At 36.9% G+C, this 21,715-nt stretch overlaps 1 protein-coding gene across 3 annotated transcripts in view; it reads right to left on the reverse strand.

The window, feature by feature from the left end:
* Positions 1-1,090: 1,090 nt before the first annotated feature.
* The window catches only part of KLHL5 (kelch like family member 5), an 87,065-nt gene continuing 66,440 nt past the window's right edge, over positions 1,091-21,715 (reverse strand). For all 3 annotated transcript variants that reach the window (XM_029947283.1, XM_029947294.1, XM_029947303.1), the window contains 4 exons: positions 18,303-18,465; positions 11,281-11,493; positions 7,773-7,944; positions 1,091-3,349 (listed from right to left, as the gene is read on the reverse strand). In XM_029947283.1, coding sequence (XP_029803143.1) covers positions 3,293-3,349; positions 7,773-7,944; positions 11,281-11,493; positions 18,303-18,465 — 605 coding nt within the window. In that variant the 3' untranslated portion in view covers positions 1,091-3,292. The remainder of the gene's footprint in view (positions 3,350-7,772; positions 7,945-11,280; positions 11,494-18,302; positions 18,466-21,715) is intronic.

Genomic DNA, 21,715 nt, shown 5'->3' on the forward strand with positions numbered 1-21,715 from the left:
TTTATACGACCTTTATTTTCATGTCATTGTCCCAGTTTCTTCTAAGTGTTGCTTCCTTCATGCTATTAATGTGATACATTACATTGGTTGATTTTTCTATCTTGAAACATCCCTGTATTCCTGCAATAAATACTAGTTTGTCACGATGTACAATCTGTCTTTAGTATCAAGATAAAGCTGGCCTTATTGAATAAATAAGGAAATATTCCTCTCCTCTTATTTTTTTTTGGAAGCGTTTAAGAAGAATTAGTGTTAACTTCTCTTTAAATATTTGGTAGAAAAAAGTAAATGTTTGGTAGAATTCACTGGTGAACTCACCTGCTGCTGTACTTTCTTTGTTGAAAGTTTTTGATTATTGATTCAATCTCTTTATTTGTTATGAGTCTGTTTAGATTTCTTATTCTTTCTTGACTTAGTTTTGTTAATTTGAGTATTTCTAAGAATTTGTCCATTTCATCTAGGTTATCTAATTTATTGGCAATAGAGCCTTTTTTTTGATAAATTGGTTTACATTTCAGTCATCCAAAATACCATGAAATTTATCTAATAGTTTAAAACATTAAGTTTACATCATGTTTTCTTGCATTTACTTTTCTAAAGCAAATTGTATGTAAAATTCTATAAGAGATTTAAAAAAATTTTTCCCATGAGACTAAAGAACCAAATTTTTCTGAGAGGAGTATGGGTGATATAAATTTTACTAATTTAAGAAGCATAAACCTGCCTCATCTTTTTATTAAAATAAATGCTATTTATGATCTTGGAGTTAACTCTGTGCCTCAGTTTCCTCATCTGTAAAAATGGGATTAATAAAAGAACCTACTTCATAAAGTTGTTGTGAGCATTAAATGCATTAGTGCATGCAAAACACTTGGTTCTTAATTCATAATAAGCATTCAATAATTATTAACAAATACTTTTATAAGGTGTCACTAATTGAGATTAAAATAAGAGTATCAGACATCTTCCTGAAACAAACTAATAGTAAAAGTCAAAGCAGCAATGTTGGATGGATACAAAAAAAGCCATATTTTCTCTGGTTTTGTACAGCCCCAGACTCGGATAAGAATGAATGTTTTGGCGAGTGTTCTGTCCCTAGAAAATCGGTTCTCTTTATTAGTGTTCAGGAAAGCAGGTCCTGTTGAGTACAGTTGACCCTTGAACAATACAGGTTTGAACAGTCTGGTTCCGCTTATATAAGGATTTTTTTAAAAAATAAATACAGTACAGTCCTGTGCATGGATTTTCTCTTGTGAGTTTTTAAATAACATTTTCTTTTCTGTGGCTTACTTTATTGTAAGAATACAGTATATAATACATACAATATACAAAATACTTGTTAGTCAACCGTTTATGTTATCGGTAAGGCTTCTGGTCAACAGTAGGCTATCAGTAGTTAAGTTGTGGGGGAGTCAAAAGTTATACGAAGACTTTTTACTGTGTGGGGAGTTGGCACCCCGGACCTCTGTGTTGTTCAAGGGTCAACTATACAAACTGCATTAGAGAGGCCCTCTCTCAGGGAGGAAAAATCAAAGGCAAAGGCAAGTCCCCAGGGAAGAGAATCAGTTCCTTTACTTTTACATGAGTCTGGCCTCCACTGCGGGCCAATGGAAATCAGAGAGTGGATGGCGAGTATTCCAAGAGATAATCACAAGCAGAAGTACCTCCTTTGAAATCACAGGCCTCGGCTTCCCTAGGAAGGTAACCATGTAACTAACACCTTTCTGCTATTGGTTTTTTGTTTTGTTTCTTATACCTTTTCCTTTCTCTTCCTTTAAATACATAAATATACTCTAACGCTGATCCCTCCTTGTCATGAAATTGAATTCATATGTATAATGTAATTATTATATAAAACATTAATGAATTTTTTTACTATCATGATTATATTCTTTGTGGCCATGGACTAATAAAGCGACCACAAGATTTGCTTTGGGAGGGGAGGTATTCTGTTTCTTGGTTTTCAACATTTCAAGAGCATTTAAAATTGGCTCAAAAAAAAAAGGAGTTTGGTTTGCTTTTTAAAGAAGACAACTGAAACGAAGTCTACCTCGATACAAAATGTAAAAGCACATTAACCACAGCATTGTTATTTTAAAAGATGGAAATTTAGTTTATACTCATTTTTATATGACATAAGTTAATGACTTGCATATCTTAAAGGATTTATCATAAAATGTTACTGCCCAGTGCATTTTTGCAAACAATAAACAATTCATTGAGAGTATTAACATTCACATGTGTAACTGGAGTTTACAAATGTACAAAACTTTGGGTAATAAACACTTTAAACTTATTTTTCAACATTCAATAAGCCCATTCCCCTCAAACTGTTTGATTACAAAGAAGCACAAAGGGTTACTAATTGTGGCAAAAAGTGAGAAACAAAGCAAGGGGGTAACTAGAGACTTGAGAACATAAGAATATCCAGACAGTTTCTGTCCATATCGAAAGACAAAATCAAAATATCTTTTGTAACATAAAAGACAAATCCATATAATTAAATACTACTTAGGTAAAAGAACATTATAGTGTATAGAACATTTATTTTCTCTACATAAATTTGCATATCTTAAATTTAATGCAAAACACCATGTTTCAATTATTCCCATTTGAGAATATCACAATATGTGGTTTTTAGTGAATCTAAATATAATAGGCTGAATATTTTAAAAGAACCCAAAGATCATTTTTGTTCAGTCATTGTTGTCTTAATGCTCTGTTTTTCTTTATTCATTAGACTAAGCTGATTTAGAAATAAAATCCTTAATCAAAGTTTACATAATGCAGCTATTTCTGAAAAAAAACTAAGTATTAGCATAGTCTTTAGTATGTCATTAAAATAGCAGTTGTGGTTAATTAAATTAGTGGAACTAATGTAGGATAAAGTTACAAAGCAAATGTGACAAGTGTTATCTGGTATATGTGCACTGTCATAAAGGAAATGTGGATAATGGGAGTGAAGTGTGGTTATGAATATATGAAATTCCCGGTGGCACTGTGTTTAGGAGGAGTGCTTTGTCTGCATACGTTATGCTAGGAACGTACGTTCACCGTCGACAAGCCGTCGTTTTGATTTGCTAAGAAATGACTTACTACAAAATGTAGGATTTCATCCTGGTTCATCCGCCCCTTCCTCCCTCGTTTGATCATCTTCACGTTGAGATTGGGCACTTTGTGCCCAGGACTGTGGCATTGCAAATTTGCTAAAAAATATTTCCAGTGGTAGTAGAATAATTTTCCTAAATTCATAAGGAAGATGGTATCTTCATTCAGAAAACAAAGCACCGCATTATAATTTGACAGTCACAACACAAGCCCCAGCTCTTCCTAGACACAGCGGAGCAACCTGAGAAAGAAAAAGATGGATTAGTTGGATTGTCAGGTACAAAAGTTGATAAAACCAGACTAGTTTGAAAACTCCTGAAATAGTCTGTATTTGTCAAGGAGCTGCTGCCAAACGCTGCCGCCCCAGACTTGTGTGGACCTGCCCCCACCCCCCCATGCCAAGGTTTCACAGACTAACTCATTTAGGGTGTATCACATTATTATGCAGTATTCACTTCTCTTTAAAGGTGATTCTAAAAAAAAATGCTCAAGATTTATTCTACCGGAAACCCTTCATTTTGGCCAAAATGATGCATGATATGGATAATGAGGAAATGCTGAACACTAACTCTGTGACCAATGTGGAGAAGATATCAAGTATTATCTAGAAAGGCCATTTAACAGATGTGCTGTCTCAGGGTCCCCCAGACACACGGCGTGCCTGGGTTCTGCTTATTCCAGGGAGACCCGTAATTTCACGTTTACTGACTGCCTTCTCTGTGCATGGCGGAAAAGTGTAAACCCATTCTACTAATTTTTAGCAGAGTATATAAATAATAACTACTACTCTTCCAACTCCCTAGGAATTGAAAACAATTTGGTGAATAAGGTCTCTGACAATGAAATAGAAGTACAGGGTGCTAGGGAAAGAGATATAATCTTAGTTTATGGATAAGGAATAATTCTTACATCTTTCACTTACTCTTTTTTTTTAAGTACTCTAGACACTGGGCAATTCATAGTGAAAGTAAGTGTGGACAGGGATGGTGAAAAATTTTATTTACTTTTGAGAGACAGAGCACAAGTGGGGGAGGGGCAGAGAGAGACACACACACAGAATCCAAAACAGGCTCCAGGCTCTGAGCTGCCAGCACAGAGCCCGATGTGGGGATGGAACCCAGGAACTGTGAGATCATGACCTGGACCGAAGTAGGATGCTTAAATGACTGAACCACCCAGGTTCCCCAAGGGTAGTTTTTAAAGAAGGGCTACTTTGAGCACATTAAGACCTAAGGATTAACACAACAGTATTTAGGAAAGGGGTGACTAATACAAAGTACTAAGAAAATGTGCTTTGTACTTATGTATGTAGGGGTATGTTAATATGTTAATGAAGTGTTTCTGTCAAATACAGGTTATCAAAATGACTTCCTAATCACTTTGCTCTCTTTCCCAGCCTTTCCAGACCAATAACTGGATTTTAAGAACGCACCAGACTTCAATGGTAAGAGAATTCTCAGTTGTTCTCCACTGACTCTGTTGTTTTGATCACTGTTCCATCTCCTTGAACAATCAAATCACCCGCTTTAAAGCCTAATCTACTCACAGTATTCTAGGAGTAACCTCTAGGTCTTTTCAATCATAATGTCTGCTTGTAATTAGAAGCTTTTCTTAAAACACTCGTGACCTGAAGTCTTTACACTGTAAAATTGATGTGAAGTCTTTATATGCAAGAGTTGATGTTGCCATAACAACCAGGGAGAAAGTTCGGCTTAGAGTATTTATTAAATACAATGCAAGTCCCCTCCTGCTTTGGGTCAAGGTGAGTTGTAGGGTGGGTGATGGCGTCAGACTTTATAATTTCATTTTACTCCCTGAACAAATGTCCTCTTGTCCATCTGTTGGAATTCTAAATGGAAAACATTTATTTTTCAGATTCTATGGTTATAAGTTCAAATTTAGGTACTTTAAAATAGTAATAGAGGTGGCATGCAAACAAAACAGCTATGTGGTCACAGATTGCTAATTTTGATAAGAGAGTAATTCAGCAGAAAGTATTAATTACTTGTAATAACAAGTATTTTTAAAATTTTTTATGTTTATTTATTTTTAAAGAGAGAGAGAGAGAAAGCACACGCGAGCGAGCGAGCAGGGGAGGGGCAGAGAGAGAGGCAGACACAGAATCTGAAGCAGGCTCCAGGCTCTGAGCTGTCAGCACAGAGCCTGACACGGGGCTCAAACCCAAAAACTGTGAAATCATGACCTGAGCCTAAGTTGGATACTCAACCAACTGAGCTACCCAGGCACACCAATAACAAGTCTTAAACACTGGCCAATAGATTTCCTTATAACTAGCCTAAGAATATAAATCAAATATATCTTAGAAAAAGAGATTCTTACATCTCATTTTAGGCTCCTTTGTTATCATTCACACTGCCATGGGAGGAGGCTGATTTCATTTCTAATGAATTTCTATAGCTCTGACAAGCCCTCAAATTATATCTTCTTCCCTCTACCAAATGATCCCACTTAAGACCTATGGCTCAAATTCTAACTCTACCATTTATCGGCTGTGTGACTTGGGTCAACTATTTAACCTCTCTGTGTCTCAGAGTCCTCATCCAATAGCGTCTGGCATGTAAAATGTGTTTAGTAAATGTTAACTTACTATCATCATCATTATTTGAAAATTGTATGCCCCTCTAGCTCCTGCATTTACTTATCTTTCTCTTTACCTTTTACATTGTATGTGATCTCTCTCAAAATAAATAAATAAACATTTAATTTTAAAAAATTGCTCTATTCCATTATCTTATCTAAGACACTGTCTGGCCATTCATTCATTTGCTGTTCTCTTCACCTTCAATCGAACCCAGTAAGTGTAAAAAGAAAGAATAGCCAGGACTTGGTAATATCTCTTGAATCCATCTATAGAGTTGATAGCTCAAGCCTTACAAGTGAAGCAATCTTCTAAGTGTTTTATTTTTACCCAGCCTTCACGTCCCCTCCCCCAACCCAACTTATCTTGTTCTCAACTGCCACATGAACTTTTGTTTTTTAATTTTTTTCAAGTTTATTTATTTTTGAGAGAGAGAGAGCGAGAGCGAGAGAGCATCAGTGGGGGTGGGGCTGGGGAGACAGGCAAGGAGAGAGAAGGAGAGGGGGACGCAGAATCTGAATCAGGCTCCAGACTCTGAGCTGTCAGCATAGAGCCCGACGCAGGGCTCAAACTCATGAGCTGTGAGATAAGACCTGAGCTGAAGTCAGACACTTAGCTGACCGAGCCACCCAGGTGCCCCTGAACGTTCTATTACTGTATCACTCTCCTGGTTAAAGGCTCCAGTGGCTTCCCCCTACCAAGCTCTTTAAGCATGGCCTTCACAGACCTCCAACCTGGCCCCAACATTGCTCCTTAATAGGAACTCCTACTCTCAGGAAGCATGGATCTGTACAACCAGCCACCCTTCCTCAATTATCCTGCATATTTCTGCTTCAGTAGCATTTTTTTGCGTGTGTTTTCTCACATAATTTTCCATTTCTTTCTACCTTTTTGAATCGGATCAATTCATTAAGGCTTAGCTTAAATCCAGCTCCTCCTCACTAAAGCCCTCTCGACAACCATTTTATTTTTTTTCTCTTTGACTTCTTACACCACACAATGCCTATACCACGGGACACTTTCTACCAACTGTTCTACATTATGGGTTCTCCCCACAATGCAAATCATACCTACTTAAGTAGCTAAGTTGTGTGACAGTGGGGATTCTTTTAAGTTTTGTTTTCTTGACAGTACTTACCATTGCTCCTTGTATGTAGGAAAACCTTGGCTCAATTAAACATCTGAGCATCTTTCAGTATCAGATACTGCACTGGGTCACAAAATTTCTAATTCTATTCTTGGTAATGATGGAAACAAGGATCTCAAAAGATCATCGTTAGAAGTGCTAGGCCCTCCAGAAATAGACATGGTTGGGATTCTGTTAATAAGGTTGCCAGGTCAAGACTTGTTAATATAATTTAAGATTTGATTTATTCTTTATTTGGTGATGACCAGACATTTGATCTGCTCCCAGATATTTAAAAATTATTGCTCATGGATGGATAATTGGTTCAAATTTTTCTAATTTCTATCTTTTTTCTTATTTTCTACAATCTCTCCCTCTTATTTTAAAAACTTTTTTTTACTTTTGTTTGAAACATTTATTTATTTTTGAGAGACAGAGACAGAGCATGAGTGGGGGAGGAGCAGAGGGAGGGAGAGACAGAATCTGAAGCAGGCTCCAGGCTCTAAGCTGTTCATCACAGAGCCCTATGCAGGGCTCGAACTCATGAACTATAATGTCATGACCTGAGCCAGTCAGATGCATAACCAACTGAGCCACCCAGCCACCCCTCCCCCTCTCTTTGCCATCGCTGTCTCGTGGTCTTATCTGCTTTAGCAATACTAGAATATCTCATCAACTCCCTGTTAGCAAATGGTGGCAGATCCAAACTATTAATAATTTCCCTGAGTATTAACTTACACTTCAAAGATAATTTTGGATTTTAATTATGTTATAAAATTAAACAGTCCTTCTTGTTTTCATATATTTAATTAAGAGATGACTTTATCATGCTTATGCTGTGTATTTTGATATTGGACAAAATTGAGAGGATCAGTTTTACCAAACAAACTGTTTTAATAAAAACGGAGAAGTGTAATAATGAAAAATGAAATGCCATACCTGAGTCCACTCATTTGTCTGGGGATCATACGCCTCCACTGTATTCAGGTAAGTCTGTCCATCATACCCTCCAACAGCATATAGTTTATCACCAAGTAAACAGACCCCTACTGCATCTCTGCTGATGCTCATAGATGCCACCGCAGTCCACATGTCTGTTTTGGGATCATATCTGAAAGGAAATTTTAGAACTGGAGTTGATATTGTCCTTACAATATTTTCATGTAAAAAAAAGTTTATGGATGAATGACTTGCACGTAACACCTGATACCATAAAACTCCTAGAAGAAAACATGGGGGTAAGATCCTTGACATTGGTCTCAGCAATGATTTTCTGGATTTGACACCAAAAAGCAAAGGCAACAAAAGTAAAAATAAACACAAATGACCACATCAAACTAAGAAGCTTCTGCATAGCAAAGGAAACCATCAACAAAATGAAAAGGCAACCTACAGAATGGGAAAAAATGCTTCCAAATCATGTATCTGATAAGAAGTTAATATGTAGAAGATATAAGAATCCTACAACTCGATAACCAAAAAACCCAAATAAACCAATTAAAAATGAGCAGAGAGTTTGAATAGACATTTTCCCAAAGAAGACATCTAGATGGCCAATAGGTACATGAAAAGGGGCTTACCATCACTAATCATCAGGGAAATGCAAATCAAAACCACAATGGCTGTTACCAAAAAGGTAATAACCAGTGTATGTGAGGATGTGGAAGAAAGAGAACACTTGTGTACTGCTGGTGGGAATGTGAGTCAGTGCGATTGCTATAGAAAACAATATGGAGAGTCCTTAAAAAATTTAAAATAGAAATACCATAGGATCCAGTAATTCTACTTCTGGGTTTTTATCCAAAGAAAATGAAAGCACTAATGTGAAAAGATATATGCACCCCCATGTTCACTACAGCATTAGTTACAGTAGCAAAGACACACACACACACACACACACACACACACACACACACACACACACACACAGAGGAATATTATTTGGCCATAAAAAAGAATGAAATCTTGCTATTTCAACAACATGGATGAACCTTGAGGGCATTACGCTAAGTGAAATAAGTCAGAGAAAACAAATACCAATGATGTCACTTAACATGTGGATTCTAAAACAAAAACAAAAAAAGCCTGAGCTCATAGATTGGTGGGTGCCAGAAATAGGGCAAGGAGGGTTGAAATGGGGGAGGGGGATCAGAAGGTACACATTTCTATATTTATAAAATACATGAATCATGGGATGTAACACAAAGCGTGATGATATAGTTAATAATACTGTGCTTTTTATTTTAAAGTTGCTAAGAGTAAGAAGTTCTCATCACAAGAAACGATTTGTAACTATAAATGGTGATGGATGTTAACTAGTCTTATTGTGATCATTACTCAATATATACAAATGACAAATCATTATGTTATATACCTGAGACTAATATGACAATTGCACCGCCATAAGAGAATATCTGCATATCCAGAAACACCTGGGATGGGCAGTATAGCAGAGTGGTTAGAGAATGGGCTTTGGATTTGGGCTGAACAATCTCAAGTCCTTATTCTTGCAATCACTAGCTCAGTGGTATTGTAAAGTTACTTAACATCTTTAAATCATAGTTTCTTTATTGATAAAACTATTGCTCACCACATAACACTGAAAATTAAATGAGAGAATGTACAGTAAGCATTTGATAAATGTCATCTTAAAGATGGGTTCATTTATTATAATTTTTTCCTATTAGCAAAGAATGAATATGTTCTTGTAGGAAAAATTCAAAGAATACCAAAATATATAAAAAAAGCAATAGCTAGCCTCATTTCATTCCAACTTTAGTTGCAGAGTCAAATGGTAGCCACTCTTAACAATTTAGTTTGTATTTATTCTTCTAAATATTTCACTTTTTAGTCTTAGGGCCCAGATGCCTATTTCAGAACATGTTTTTGATTCAATTGACTTTTTCCTTCCATGTGTAACATTAAAAGTTTTTTCATCCAAAAAAATAATAGTTTAGTGCTTTAAGCCTACCATTTATCTTATTACTGCTATCTAAGGCACATTTGGACATATTTTTAGAAAAAAATCAATATTTTCCTGAAAACTTTTAACTTATTATAGTTTCATTTAGTAAATCCATGACATTTAACTATCCAAAAGAGCTAAAGTAAATATTGAAAACTGCTTTATGGGTTTTGGTTGTCTCCTGAAAATCTGAGGAAATCAATACGTGAAGCCCTGTGTAAGATGACGTCCAGACTCCATCATTATAGCTGTCTGCTTTCAAAACTTCGTGTTCCTTTCATGAAATATATGAACTAGAACAGCCCGAAGTTGTCTGTCTAAGAGCAGATACATCATGCTACAGTGACCTATATTGCTTGTAATACCTCTTGCATCAACGAACAGTTGTTTATCGGGTGCGGTTCTGCAGTGAGCTTGTAATTTATAGGGTGGAGTATACAAAGGCTTCGCATTTCTTTCCTGGACTATAACATGTACTAAGCATAGTCTGAATTGCTTTCCCCAAATACAGGGGAAATGCAGGTATAACTTTCCTGCTTTCTCAAAAGACAACAAACCAACCTTATTTCACAGAAAGCACTCATTGCCCTCAAACCTGCATTTCACTTTTTATCCTTCTTCCAATCAAGTATAATTCAATAATACACACACACACACACACACACACACACACACACACACACCCCCTTATTAACTTCCCATTGCTCTTTAAAATCTAGACTCTTTAATAAGGCCCTAAAGACTCTACATGTCTGCCCCTCCCTCCACCCTAGTCTGACACCGTGACTCTCTTTCTTTCCTGACACTGTCCCGCATTCTTTGTTCTCCAGCCAGTGTCTGCCTTTCAGTTTTCTGAATGAACCATATTCCATTCTGCTTTGGAGTGTTTGTAAAGTTCCCATCGATTCTGCCTCCTAAATCCATTCAATTCTCTCCATTCCTTAAATTAGACTAATAGTAACAGATGGGATCCTGAACTATTGTCCAAATGGTCCACTGATGTTAGGCTCTTTACCTGGCCCACACTTGAGTTTCATGAGGCCAGTTTGGATGACTTGTTTAACCTTTTAAGCTCTATTAGTCTTTTATTATTTCATGTTTTTAAATTTTGTATGAAAATGTGCTAGTAGTGTTCTCTCCTTGTCACTTCTTATTTAGCCTCCAGCCCCTACTCTTTCTCTCTGAAATTCATCGACTTCCTTTCCTTTTCTTGTCAGGCACGGTGTCCGGCACAAAATACGAACACAAGAAATGTTTGCCATTTGACTCAGTTAATAACTTGTATAATTAGTTCTAAGGTCCACTGTAAGCAGGCAGTGATCCAATGAGAGAAGAACCTGAGTGGGCATTAGGGAGACTGAGAGATGGGCAACCCAGTGTTTACGAAGCCCTAAAGGAACAGCTTTGCATATGGTAGATGTTCACTAAAGAGTCATGAATTTTTCTGGAAATGTCAGACAAACTCCCTTCACAGGAAATTACCTTTCCACACAGTCTGAGAGTCTGGAAGTCAAGTTGGAGGCAGGAGCATCGTGTCCTCCAATAGCATACAGCAATCCATTCCAGGTCGTTACTCCGACTCCCCCTCTCCTTTTGGACATTTGTGCACAGAGTGTCCATTTATTAGTATGAGGATCAAAACATTCTACTGATTTGAGGCAAGAGCTTCCATCACGACCGCCAACTGCATACAGTCTGTAAAAAACAGTGTCCTCATTATGATTAAGACACAGAGATTATTCTTATGGTATTTCATTGAATTTAAGGTGCCATAGTTTATAAGACATACTGTCAATTTATATGCCATCAAGAAAGAAGATATGCTACCAATTATGTGACGTATGTGTGTGTTACATATATATACATACATACATCATACACACATACACGTGCACGCACAGATATCACTCTGTATAAAAAAGAAGAGGGCTGTGTGGGTGGCTCAGTTGGTTAAGCATTTGACTTTGGTTTTGGCTCAGGTCATGATCTCATGGTTCATGGGTTCGAGTCCCATGTCAGTCTCTGCGCTGATAGTACAGAGCCTGCTTGGGATTCTGTCTCTCTCTGCCCCTCCTCTGCCCATATGGGCGCTCTCTCTCTCTCTCTCTCAAAATGAATAAATAAACATTAAAAAAAGAGAAACTGACATGCAAGCAATGACCGCTATTTCAAAGCTGCCATCTGTTTGGCAGGTTGCCACTGATTTTAAGATGCGTCACAATTTTAGAGGTATAAAATGTGGTATATAAATACACCATCACTGATCTCTCAAATAGCTAAGATAGGACCAGGTTATAAAAGAAAGACACTAACAGGCTAGACATTTTACCCGTATTAATTTAATCATGTCAACGAAGCCATAAGAACCCATTTATACTCCTGTTTCATGGGCGAAGAAACAGGCTCAGGGAGATTAAGAGGCTAATACGGGGTCAGAAGCAGAATCAGGACACAGTGATAGTGATGAGCAGTTGTGCGGCGAGCAGTCACCTGTGATGTTCTTGTAACGGTGACATAGGAGGATGAAAGGATTGCTCGAAAGTGTGATGTATCAATTAATATTTATTACATGTGAACAGTGATCCTTTATTAATTCAGATTACTGCAGAGGAGACTGTGAGTTGCTGAAAATGAATATGGTAATGTTAATGCCTAAATGTTACCTAGTAGATAAATTTTAATTCATTATCAATCAGTATACTTCATTAATTTGGAAGTCTTTTACTCTGAACTTAAAATATATATAAAATATTTTAAGCAGTTGAGCATTTGAATATTTTCAGTAAGCACAAAATCTTGTATTTACTACTCACTTGGGAAGCTCTTTATGGATATTTTCCTAATAGTTTTTTCAAAAAGAGTAAAAAATTCAGTTCATTGCTTATATAAAAGTCTTCACATTTTGGATTTATAGACACCTTAGTTAATATTTAACTATTTTTTAACCTCAAGGAATAATATTTGAACTATGCCAAATATCTGCCAAATAAAACTCTAAGTATTCATATTTATGTAAATACACACACACATATATATTTTAAAGACATCTGGATTTTTTAAAGTTTATTTATCTTGAGAGAGAGAGAGAGTGTGTGTGGGAGGGGCAGAGAGAATCCCAAGCAGGCTCCACACTGTTGTCATAGAGCCCAATGTGGGGTTTGAACTGATGAACCATGAGATCATGCCCTGAGCTGCAACCATAGTCGATGCTTAACTGATAGAGCCACACAGGTGCCACAAGGCATTTGTTAATTTTAATTCATAATGTAAAGTATGCTATGCCACTTAACCTGGCTCTTTTCTTTTTCTTCTTTTTTTCAATCTTGAAGTTTTTCTTTAAATTCCAGTTAGTTAACATATAGCATAATATCAGTGTAAAATTTAGTGACTGATCACTTATACAACACCCAGTGCTCATCACAACAAACGCCCACCTTAGCATACATCACCCATTTACCCATCTACCTTCCTACTCAGCAACCCTCAGTGTGTTACCTATAGTTAGGTTTGCATCTTTTTTCCCCACTATGTTCTTCTATTTTGTTTCTTAAATTCCACACATGAATGAAATCATATGGTATTTTTCTTTCTCTGATTTATTTTGCTTAGCATAATACTCCCCAGCTCCATGCATGTCATTGCAAATGGCAAGATTTTTGAAGGCTGATATGTATGTGTGTGTATATGTATACATATATACTACATGTATACATATGTATGGATACATATATATGTAGCATGTATATACACACACACACACATACATACACATATGTGTATGTATGTGTGTGTGTGTATGTGTGTGTGTGTATACACCATATCTTCTTTACCCATTCATCAGTTGATGGACATTTGGGCTCTTTCCATAATTTGGCTATTGTTGATAATGCTGCTATAAATATTGGGGTGCATGTATCCCTTAGAATCCATATTCCTGTATCCTTTGTGTAAATATTTAGTAGTACAATTGCTGGGTTGTAGGATAGTTCTGTTTTTCACTTTTTGAGGACCCTCCATACTGTCTTCCAGAGTGGGTGCATCAGTTTGCATTCCCACCAAAAGTGAAAGAGGGTTCCCTTTTCTCTGCATCTTTGCCAGTATCTGTTGTTTCCTGTGTTATTAATTTTAGACATTCTGACAGGTGTAGTTTTGATTTGTATTTTCCTGATGATCACTGATTCAAACTGGTTCTTACATGAGAAGATGATCATATCTTAAATAGAAACATGTGGCTATAGCAGTATCTTATCCTATGTAAACTTTATATTAATGGAATGGAAATTAAAATTTATTTGAAACTTTGTTAAAAACTGCTTATTTGTGTTATTCTTAATGTTAAACTATTCTCATTTTTAACTAATACTTGTAGAATAATTGTCTGAATATGGGATTACAGAATATTAGAAGACATCAACAATTAGAAAATATTCATAATTTAAAACACCATGTATACACACACAGACACCCAACAACAGGATTCAAGACACGCCCCCTCTTCACAGTGAACTCATGTGTCTTGACTAGGAAAAGTGCTGTAGTTCAAGAGTAAGAGGTGAACTTTGGAGCCAAACCCTCTGAATTTGAATCTTGGTCCTAACACTTACTAGCTCTGACTGTGGACAGGTTATTTAACCTCCACCTGCCTGAATTTCATCATCTAAAACATCCCTAACCCCTGCCTCACAGGATTCCTGTGATCAAATTTAAAATAGTTTGAATAGTGCCTTACAATGGTGTAAATGTTTAAGGGGAAAAATAAATTATATCTTTATTTGTATTCTTTTAGAAAGTGGCACTTAAATTTTTTTTTAATTTTTAAAATAGAGTTTATTTATTTTGAGAGAGAGAGAGATCACACAAGTGAATGTGAGCGGAGGGCGGCGGGGGGGGGGGGGGGGGGGGGGGGGGGGGGGGGGGGGGAGAGAGGGAGAGAGAGGATCCCAAGCAGGCTCTCTGGGCTGTCCGCATGGAGCCCGATGTGGAGCTCCACCTCACAAACCCCAAGATATTCACCTGAGCTGAAGTCAAGAGTTGGACACTTAACAAACTGAGGAAGATGGCATTTTTAGATCTTAAGTGTCCAAACAATGTTTATACTCGGCTAATGGTAAGGGCTAAAAATGTATCAATAACATTTTCTGAAGAAACATTATCTCAAGCAGTAGTTTTCAAATTGTTTTCTAAGAATAGGATTCTGTGGAGGACTTGAGGAGGTCCCCAAAATGGTACATTTAAAATTGAAGTTTTAATAATTTTCAAAAATGTCACTTGGTTCAATTAAAGGCTTTGAAAGATTCTCAGCTCATTTCTCTTCCCCATGACAATATCTATTACAGGAAGGAGATAAACATTATATCAAATTGCAAAATTGTGCCAAATTGTACTGTATGCTTTAAAATAACGTAGTCTTGCCTGTCTTTTAAAATTATGCTCAAGAATGCAAGGGGTTGGTGGGCATTGAGATTTAACAGAAAAAAAATGCGACTACTTTCAAACTACACTAACAGTTTAACTGAAAAGTTCCCTGAGATTCCAATTAAATTGCTCTATTAGTTAAAATAACTGTTCTCATTTTCAGCTACTGATCTACGAATCTTTTCTTTATACTGCATAACAACAACAACAAAAACAGAAATAATTTGGGTGTTTTTATAAACAGAGTAGTTCTTCTACATTGATTTTTATAATAAATAGATGTTATAGGCTTAAACTCTAATTTGCCTTAAGTATTTAGCTTTTTATAAGGTTTCATTTGGAAGAGAGATTCTACCGCCAAAAAATATTTGTCAACCAGTGGCTTAAAAGTAGCCTGAGCAACTGGAATTCTAGATAAAGCTTCTTCTCTTAAACATGGTAGAAAGAGAAATTTTAACATTTTGACATTTTCAAGATATAGGCTATAACTCATAAAAAACATTCAAACAGTTCTCTAAAGAAACAGTTATATATATATATATGTATATATATATATATATATAAGAAACAATCATATTTTGTATCAGGAAGCATTGTAAAATAAGTTCAAAATAACAAAAATAGTAATTATTTAGGCTTTTCATTATATAGATAAAAAATTGAGGCATAGGGATGATTTGTTCTAAATCACAAAGGAGTAATAGAGAAAATATGCATAATTTTTTTCAATCTTTTTAAAAAACAACATAATTTCTATTTTTTCAGATTCTAGATATGTACCTAAGAATGGAAAGCAGGGCACCTGGGTGGCTCAGTCAAGCCTCTGACTCTTGATTTTGGGTCAAGTCATGATGGAGCCCCTGCTGTCAGCGCAGAGCCTGCTTGGGATTCTCTCTCTCCCTCTCTCCCTGCCTCCCCATACCCTCTCTCTCTCAAAATAAAGAAATAAACTTAAAAAATAGAAACCAACAAAATCTTTTAAAATATTTCTGCTTTGTTTTAAAGCATGCTTAGAAAAATGCTAGTTGACAGGTTAGCTGTGATTAAGTACCATGACACCTAAGTGGTACCAGGACATTCTGCACTAAGGTCATACACTTCAGGTTATGTTCCAGGTGCCATGCGAGGTCTAAGGAACAAAAAGTTAGATGAGGTCACTCAAGACTAAGCTATCCTATAGGAGATGGATGAGTAAATAACAACGATCGAGTGGTACCTGCTACAGTACAATCACGTACAAATTATGCGCACTGAAAATGCAGAGGATGGAATGGACAATTTACCACGGGGCGGGGAGCAGTGGGGAAAGTTTTCCAGAGATGACAGCTGAGTAAGTTTCAAGGATGCTGAATTTGCCAGGTATGAACCCAGGGCAACAACACTCTACGATGGATGGGGTGGGCTAAAAGACAATGAGAGGGTGAAACAAAATGCATGTTTCACAAATAAGTGAGTTCCGCTGGAGTGCAATATGCATGGGCAGAGGAGAGAGAGGTGGAGAGGGGGGGACAGAGGCAAGTAAGACATCTCCGCGTCTAGGAGTCAACTCTGCTGTAGGTCTAGAAGTAAGATTTTAAGTAAAGCAGTTTTTCTTTTGTACTGTCAGAAAGAAATAATTCTAGCCAGAAATAAGGGCTAAGAAGTAGGTCAGTGAACGAGAATTAGTTCAATGACCTAATCCCAGAATTTTTAACTGAAGGGCCAAAACTAAGAAGATACTGTTAGTTTTCTCTCTTTTTTTTCTCATTTACTAGATTCTTTGGTGGCTAACTCTGCTACCAAAGACTTAGGAAAGATGAATTTTGAAGTTCTTTCTTTAGCCAAAACAAATGAAGAGAGGGGTGTGGAGATCAGATACATTTTAAAAAGTGGGCCATGACTAATAAGTTCTGAGGAAATAAGACCTTGGGTCATAAAGTATAAACATTTTACTAATATTATCCCATTTTTGTTTACTGATTTGTTACCAATCAGTAACACAATTCTACAAATAATTTTTGGTCTCTATATTTTAACTTAGATTCCTTCCCCCTTCTGGAAGTGGTAATAAAGCATTTTAAATGAGTAAAGGTATGCAACAAATAACTTTTACTTAATAACCATATAGAGCTTCATTTTAAGGAAGAAAGGCCTTTGATATGTATTTAGTCTCTGAGTTACCTAGAGCTATTGGTGACGGCTCTGTCCAAATCTGTTTACTTTAGTGCCTTCAGGCAAGAGCCAAGACTGTACCTTGCTAAATCCATTTCAGTTTTTAGCAGTTCCCCAAGATAAGAAAGAAATAAAAGTAAAGATAAGTCAGAAGAGATGGAAGGAATTATTTAGAAAAACACTGAGGGGGCCTACACTATGTTTAAAACACTATATGCTTTTGGGGCACCTGGGGGGCTCAGTCAGTTGAGCATCCAACTTCGGCTCAGGTCATGATCTCAGAGTTTGAGTCCAAGCCCGACATCGGGCTCATTACTTTCAGTGCAGAGCCTGTTTCAGATCCTCTGTACCCGCCCCCCTGCTCCTTCCCCACTTGTGCTTTCTCAAAAATAAAAAAAATTTAAAACTATATACTTCTAAAATTCTATGAACTACCAGATTTTTACCAAATTGAATATTTTTATAAAATTTCTTCATGTAAAACAACTTGAAATTTATAATATCTGCACACTAGAATGGAAGCCTAATACTGCTGGGTTATTTATATTTAGAACTGTGATAAAAAGAGACTATTAAAAAAATTTTTTTTTAATTTTCGAGAGAGAGAGAGAGAGAGAGAGAGAAAGACCAGCACACACAGGGGAGGAGTAGAGAGAGAGGGAGACACAGAATGCCAAGCAGGCTCCAGGCTCTGAGCTGTCAGTAGAGAGCCGGAGCAGGGCTCGAACCCACAAACCGAGAGATCATGACCTGAGCTGAAGTCAGACCCTTAACCGACTAATCCACCCAGGCTCCCTGAGACTTATTTTAAAAGTCTGCATCACTCAAAGAAAGTGTTTCTCTTTAGTGATTTATTTATGAATATTTTTAAGTCAGATGATGTAGCTTAATAAATTTGGTTTGTTGTGTTTTAAACGGAATTTTAAATACTTCCTTACTTTCCACTTAGTACAGCCACACCTACTGTGCTTCTGGGGGTAGACATAGTAGCAACAAAATTCCACTGACGAGCCTGAGGGTCCCATCTTTCCACTGTATTCAGATAGCTCCAGCCATCGTGTCCTCCCACGGCGTACATGGGGCCTTCCAGGACAGCCACACCTGCAAGCAGACAGCAAGACAGCCAGGACTTAAGAGGTCACATTTCAACTGAAATATAAAGACACTGCCTATGATTGCATCTGCGAGTTTTATGGTTCCAGGTCTTATGCTCCAGTCTTCAGTTCATTTTGAGTTTATTTTTGTAAGATAATGGTCCACTTGCACTCTTTTGTGTGTGACTATCCAGTTTTCCCAGCACCACTTATTGAAGAATGTCCTTTCCCCACTGTATATTCTCAGCTCTTTTGCTGTAATAAGTTGAGCACGTCTGCATGGGTTTACTTCTGGCCCACTGATCTCTGTGTCTGTTTTTCAGTCAAATAACAATAATGTCTTAATTGCTATAGCTTTGTAGTATAGTTTGAAATCAGGGAGCATGATGCCTCTGCTTTGACCTCCCTCAAGATTGTTTTGGCTTTTCTGTTGTTTTGTGTGTGTGATTTCATCCAAATTTTAGAATTATTTGTTCTATTTCTTTGAAAAATGTCATTGGCATTTTGAAAGGGATTTTATTGAATTGGTAGACTGCTTTGGGTGGTACACTGAACCTTAAACATGCAAATTTAATAAGGAAACATTTATGATAAAGATGTCTGGTTGCCACACAGCTCTTCCTGGTGGTAGGATGGTGCATGCGGGGGGCGATGCGGGCAGGACGGAATAGCACTATAGCTCTGGACTTGTAAGATTTTTTTAATGTTTATTTATTTTTGAGAGAGAGTGAGACAGCGTGCATGAGCAGGGCAGGGGCAGAGGGAGAGAGAGACAAAGAATCCCAAGCAGGCTCTGTGCTGTCAGTGCAGAGCCTGACGTGGGGCTCAAACCCACAAACTGTGAGATCATGACATCAGCCAAAATCAAAAGTTGGTCACTCAACCACCTGAGCCACCCAGGTACCCCTGGTCCTGTAAGTTTTAGAGGCAGTATCTTGAGGTCCAACAGTGGAAACTTATTTAAAACTCTACAATATGTACACATTGCCATATTTAAAAGATTTTTGGGGGTGGCTGGGTGGCTAAGTTGGTTAAGCAACTGACTTTGGCTCAGGTCATGATCTTGAAGCTCCTGGGTTCAAGCATCAGGCTTCACCACAGACCCTGCTTCAGATCCTCTGTCTCCTTCTCTCTCTGCTCCTCTTCCACTCTTTCTCTCTCTCTCTCAAAAATAAAAAACACTTTTTTAAAAATTAAAAAATAGGAGCACCTGGGTGGTTCAGTCCATTAAGTATCTGACTCTTGATCTTGGCTCAGGTCATGATCTCATGGTTGGTGAGTTCAAGCCTAGCATCTGGTTCTGTGCTGATGGCATGGAGCCTGCTTGGGATTCTGTCTCTCCTTCTCTCTGCCCCTCACCTGATTGTGCTCTCTCTCTCTCTCTCTCAAAATAAATACATAAACTTAAAAAAAACCCTTAAAAATAAATCCTCCTTATTTAATAAAGTTTTAAACATTTATTAATTTTTGAGACACAGAAGGAGACAGAGTGTGAGTGGGGCAGAGAAAAAGGGAGACATAGAACCCAAAGCAGGCTCCAGGCTCCAAGCTGTCAGCACACAGCCCCATGCAGGGCTTGAACTCACAGACCGTGAGATCATGACCTGAGCTGAAGTCTGACACTTAATCACCTGAGCCATCAAGGAGCCCCAGTAAATCCTCCTTATAAATAAAAAAAAATTTTTAAATATCTTTCAATAATTCAGATAATTCAGATTTAAGATATGTTTGAAAAATCATTTTTATTCCTTTCCCCCTATTAATTCAAATTCATGACATTTTACTGTAGTTAGAGATGATACCACAATCATGGATGTGATTCATCATCAGGGAAACAAGCCAGATTCCTTTGTTCGCTTATTCACCAAATATCTATTTAATTTTTATTAAGTGCCAAGCACTTAATAAAGATAACATGGACCCAATATTTTAATCAGGAAACAGGCAAAATATATTTCAGGTATTGATAAATGGTAAGAAAAATGGAACTGAGTAAAAGGGTAGGGAGGGTCAGGGAAGACCTCTCTGATGAAATGACATTAGAACAAAAACATGAGTGAAGTTAGGAAACCAGACAGAGAGACATCTAAGAGAAGAGAAGGTGAGGTAAAGGGAGCAGTATGCACAAACTACACACACACACACACACACACACACACGCACAGCTCCAAATATATATAAAATATATCCACTAATATGTGTATACATATGTGTGTATAGTTAATTAAAGGGTTGGAAGGAAAGACAATGGGTCTATCTAACTCAACTCCTTAAACAGTATCTTTGAAAATACATTTTAGCAGCAGAACCACTCAAAATGAGATCTTTAGGTAATTCTCACATATAAAAGAGATAAAAGGAGTGTTTCCTATGTAAGAATTTCTTTTATAAGTTCAAATTTATAACATTGATTTATTATATGATAAATTAGTAAGAACAAGGCTATTTTGAATGAAAGATCTGAAAAAAAAACTTAAAGAACATATTTGAACTGTATGATCATTCTCCTCTGACTTGCTTGAATAAAGCCTTGTATGGTACCTAGAATTAAGGACAGTATTCTCTGGACAATCTGATTTGCACAAAATATAGCTGGATCATGGGCATTCTCATTCTATGTACTCTAAAATTTTACCTTAAGTTAAAATTAAATTTCTTTTCTCCATGATGGGGGAAAGTATGCAGTAGAATCACACTACTGACCTTGGACATTTTGGTCAACTCAAGTTTATAAGTCTCATTCATACTGCTTTTTAGATACCTTCCCATTCTGGGTCAATATAATAAGTTTCATGGAATCAAGATTAATATTTTGTAGTTGCTTTTATTAAATTTCATATAGCTAATTTTTAGCTCCTCTCTCAATACCTTGCCCCTAACCCTCTGATTTTACTATTTTACCAAACTTGAAACTTAAGATCACCTTTAACTGAAACCTAATTACAAATAGTAGAAGCACTTATTTCTTTGACTTTTTTGGTGTATCCACTATCACACCAATCTTCATGCCTAGATAATTTACGTTACTAGTACTGGCTTTTTTGGGCAGCCTCTGCTCTGGTGCTCAGCATTCATAAATTAAATGTAGTACAAAGCTATGCTAGCTAAACTGAATTATGCCTTCATTGCTACTCATCCATCTTTTAATTCATCTTTTATGATGACCTATCAAATTCTTTATTGCAATTGAAACCTTTTCCAAACTGTGATAAATTGACAATATAGTCACAAATTTGTCTTACCACTGAATGCCTGCC

The sequence above is a fragment of the Suricata suricatta genome, chromosome 1 (assembly GCF_006229205.1).
Source record: "Suricata suricatta isolate VVHF042 chromosome 1, meerkat_22Aug2017_6uvM2_HiC, whole genome shotgun sequence".
NCBI lineage: Eukaryota > Metazoa > Chordata > Mammalia > Carnivora > Herpestidae > Suricata > Suricata suricatta.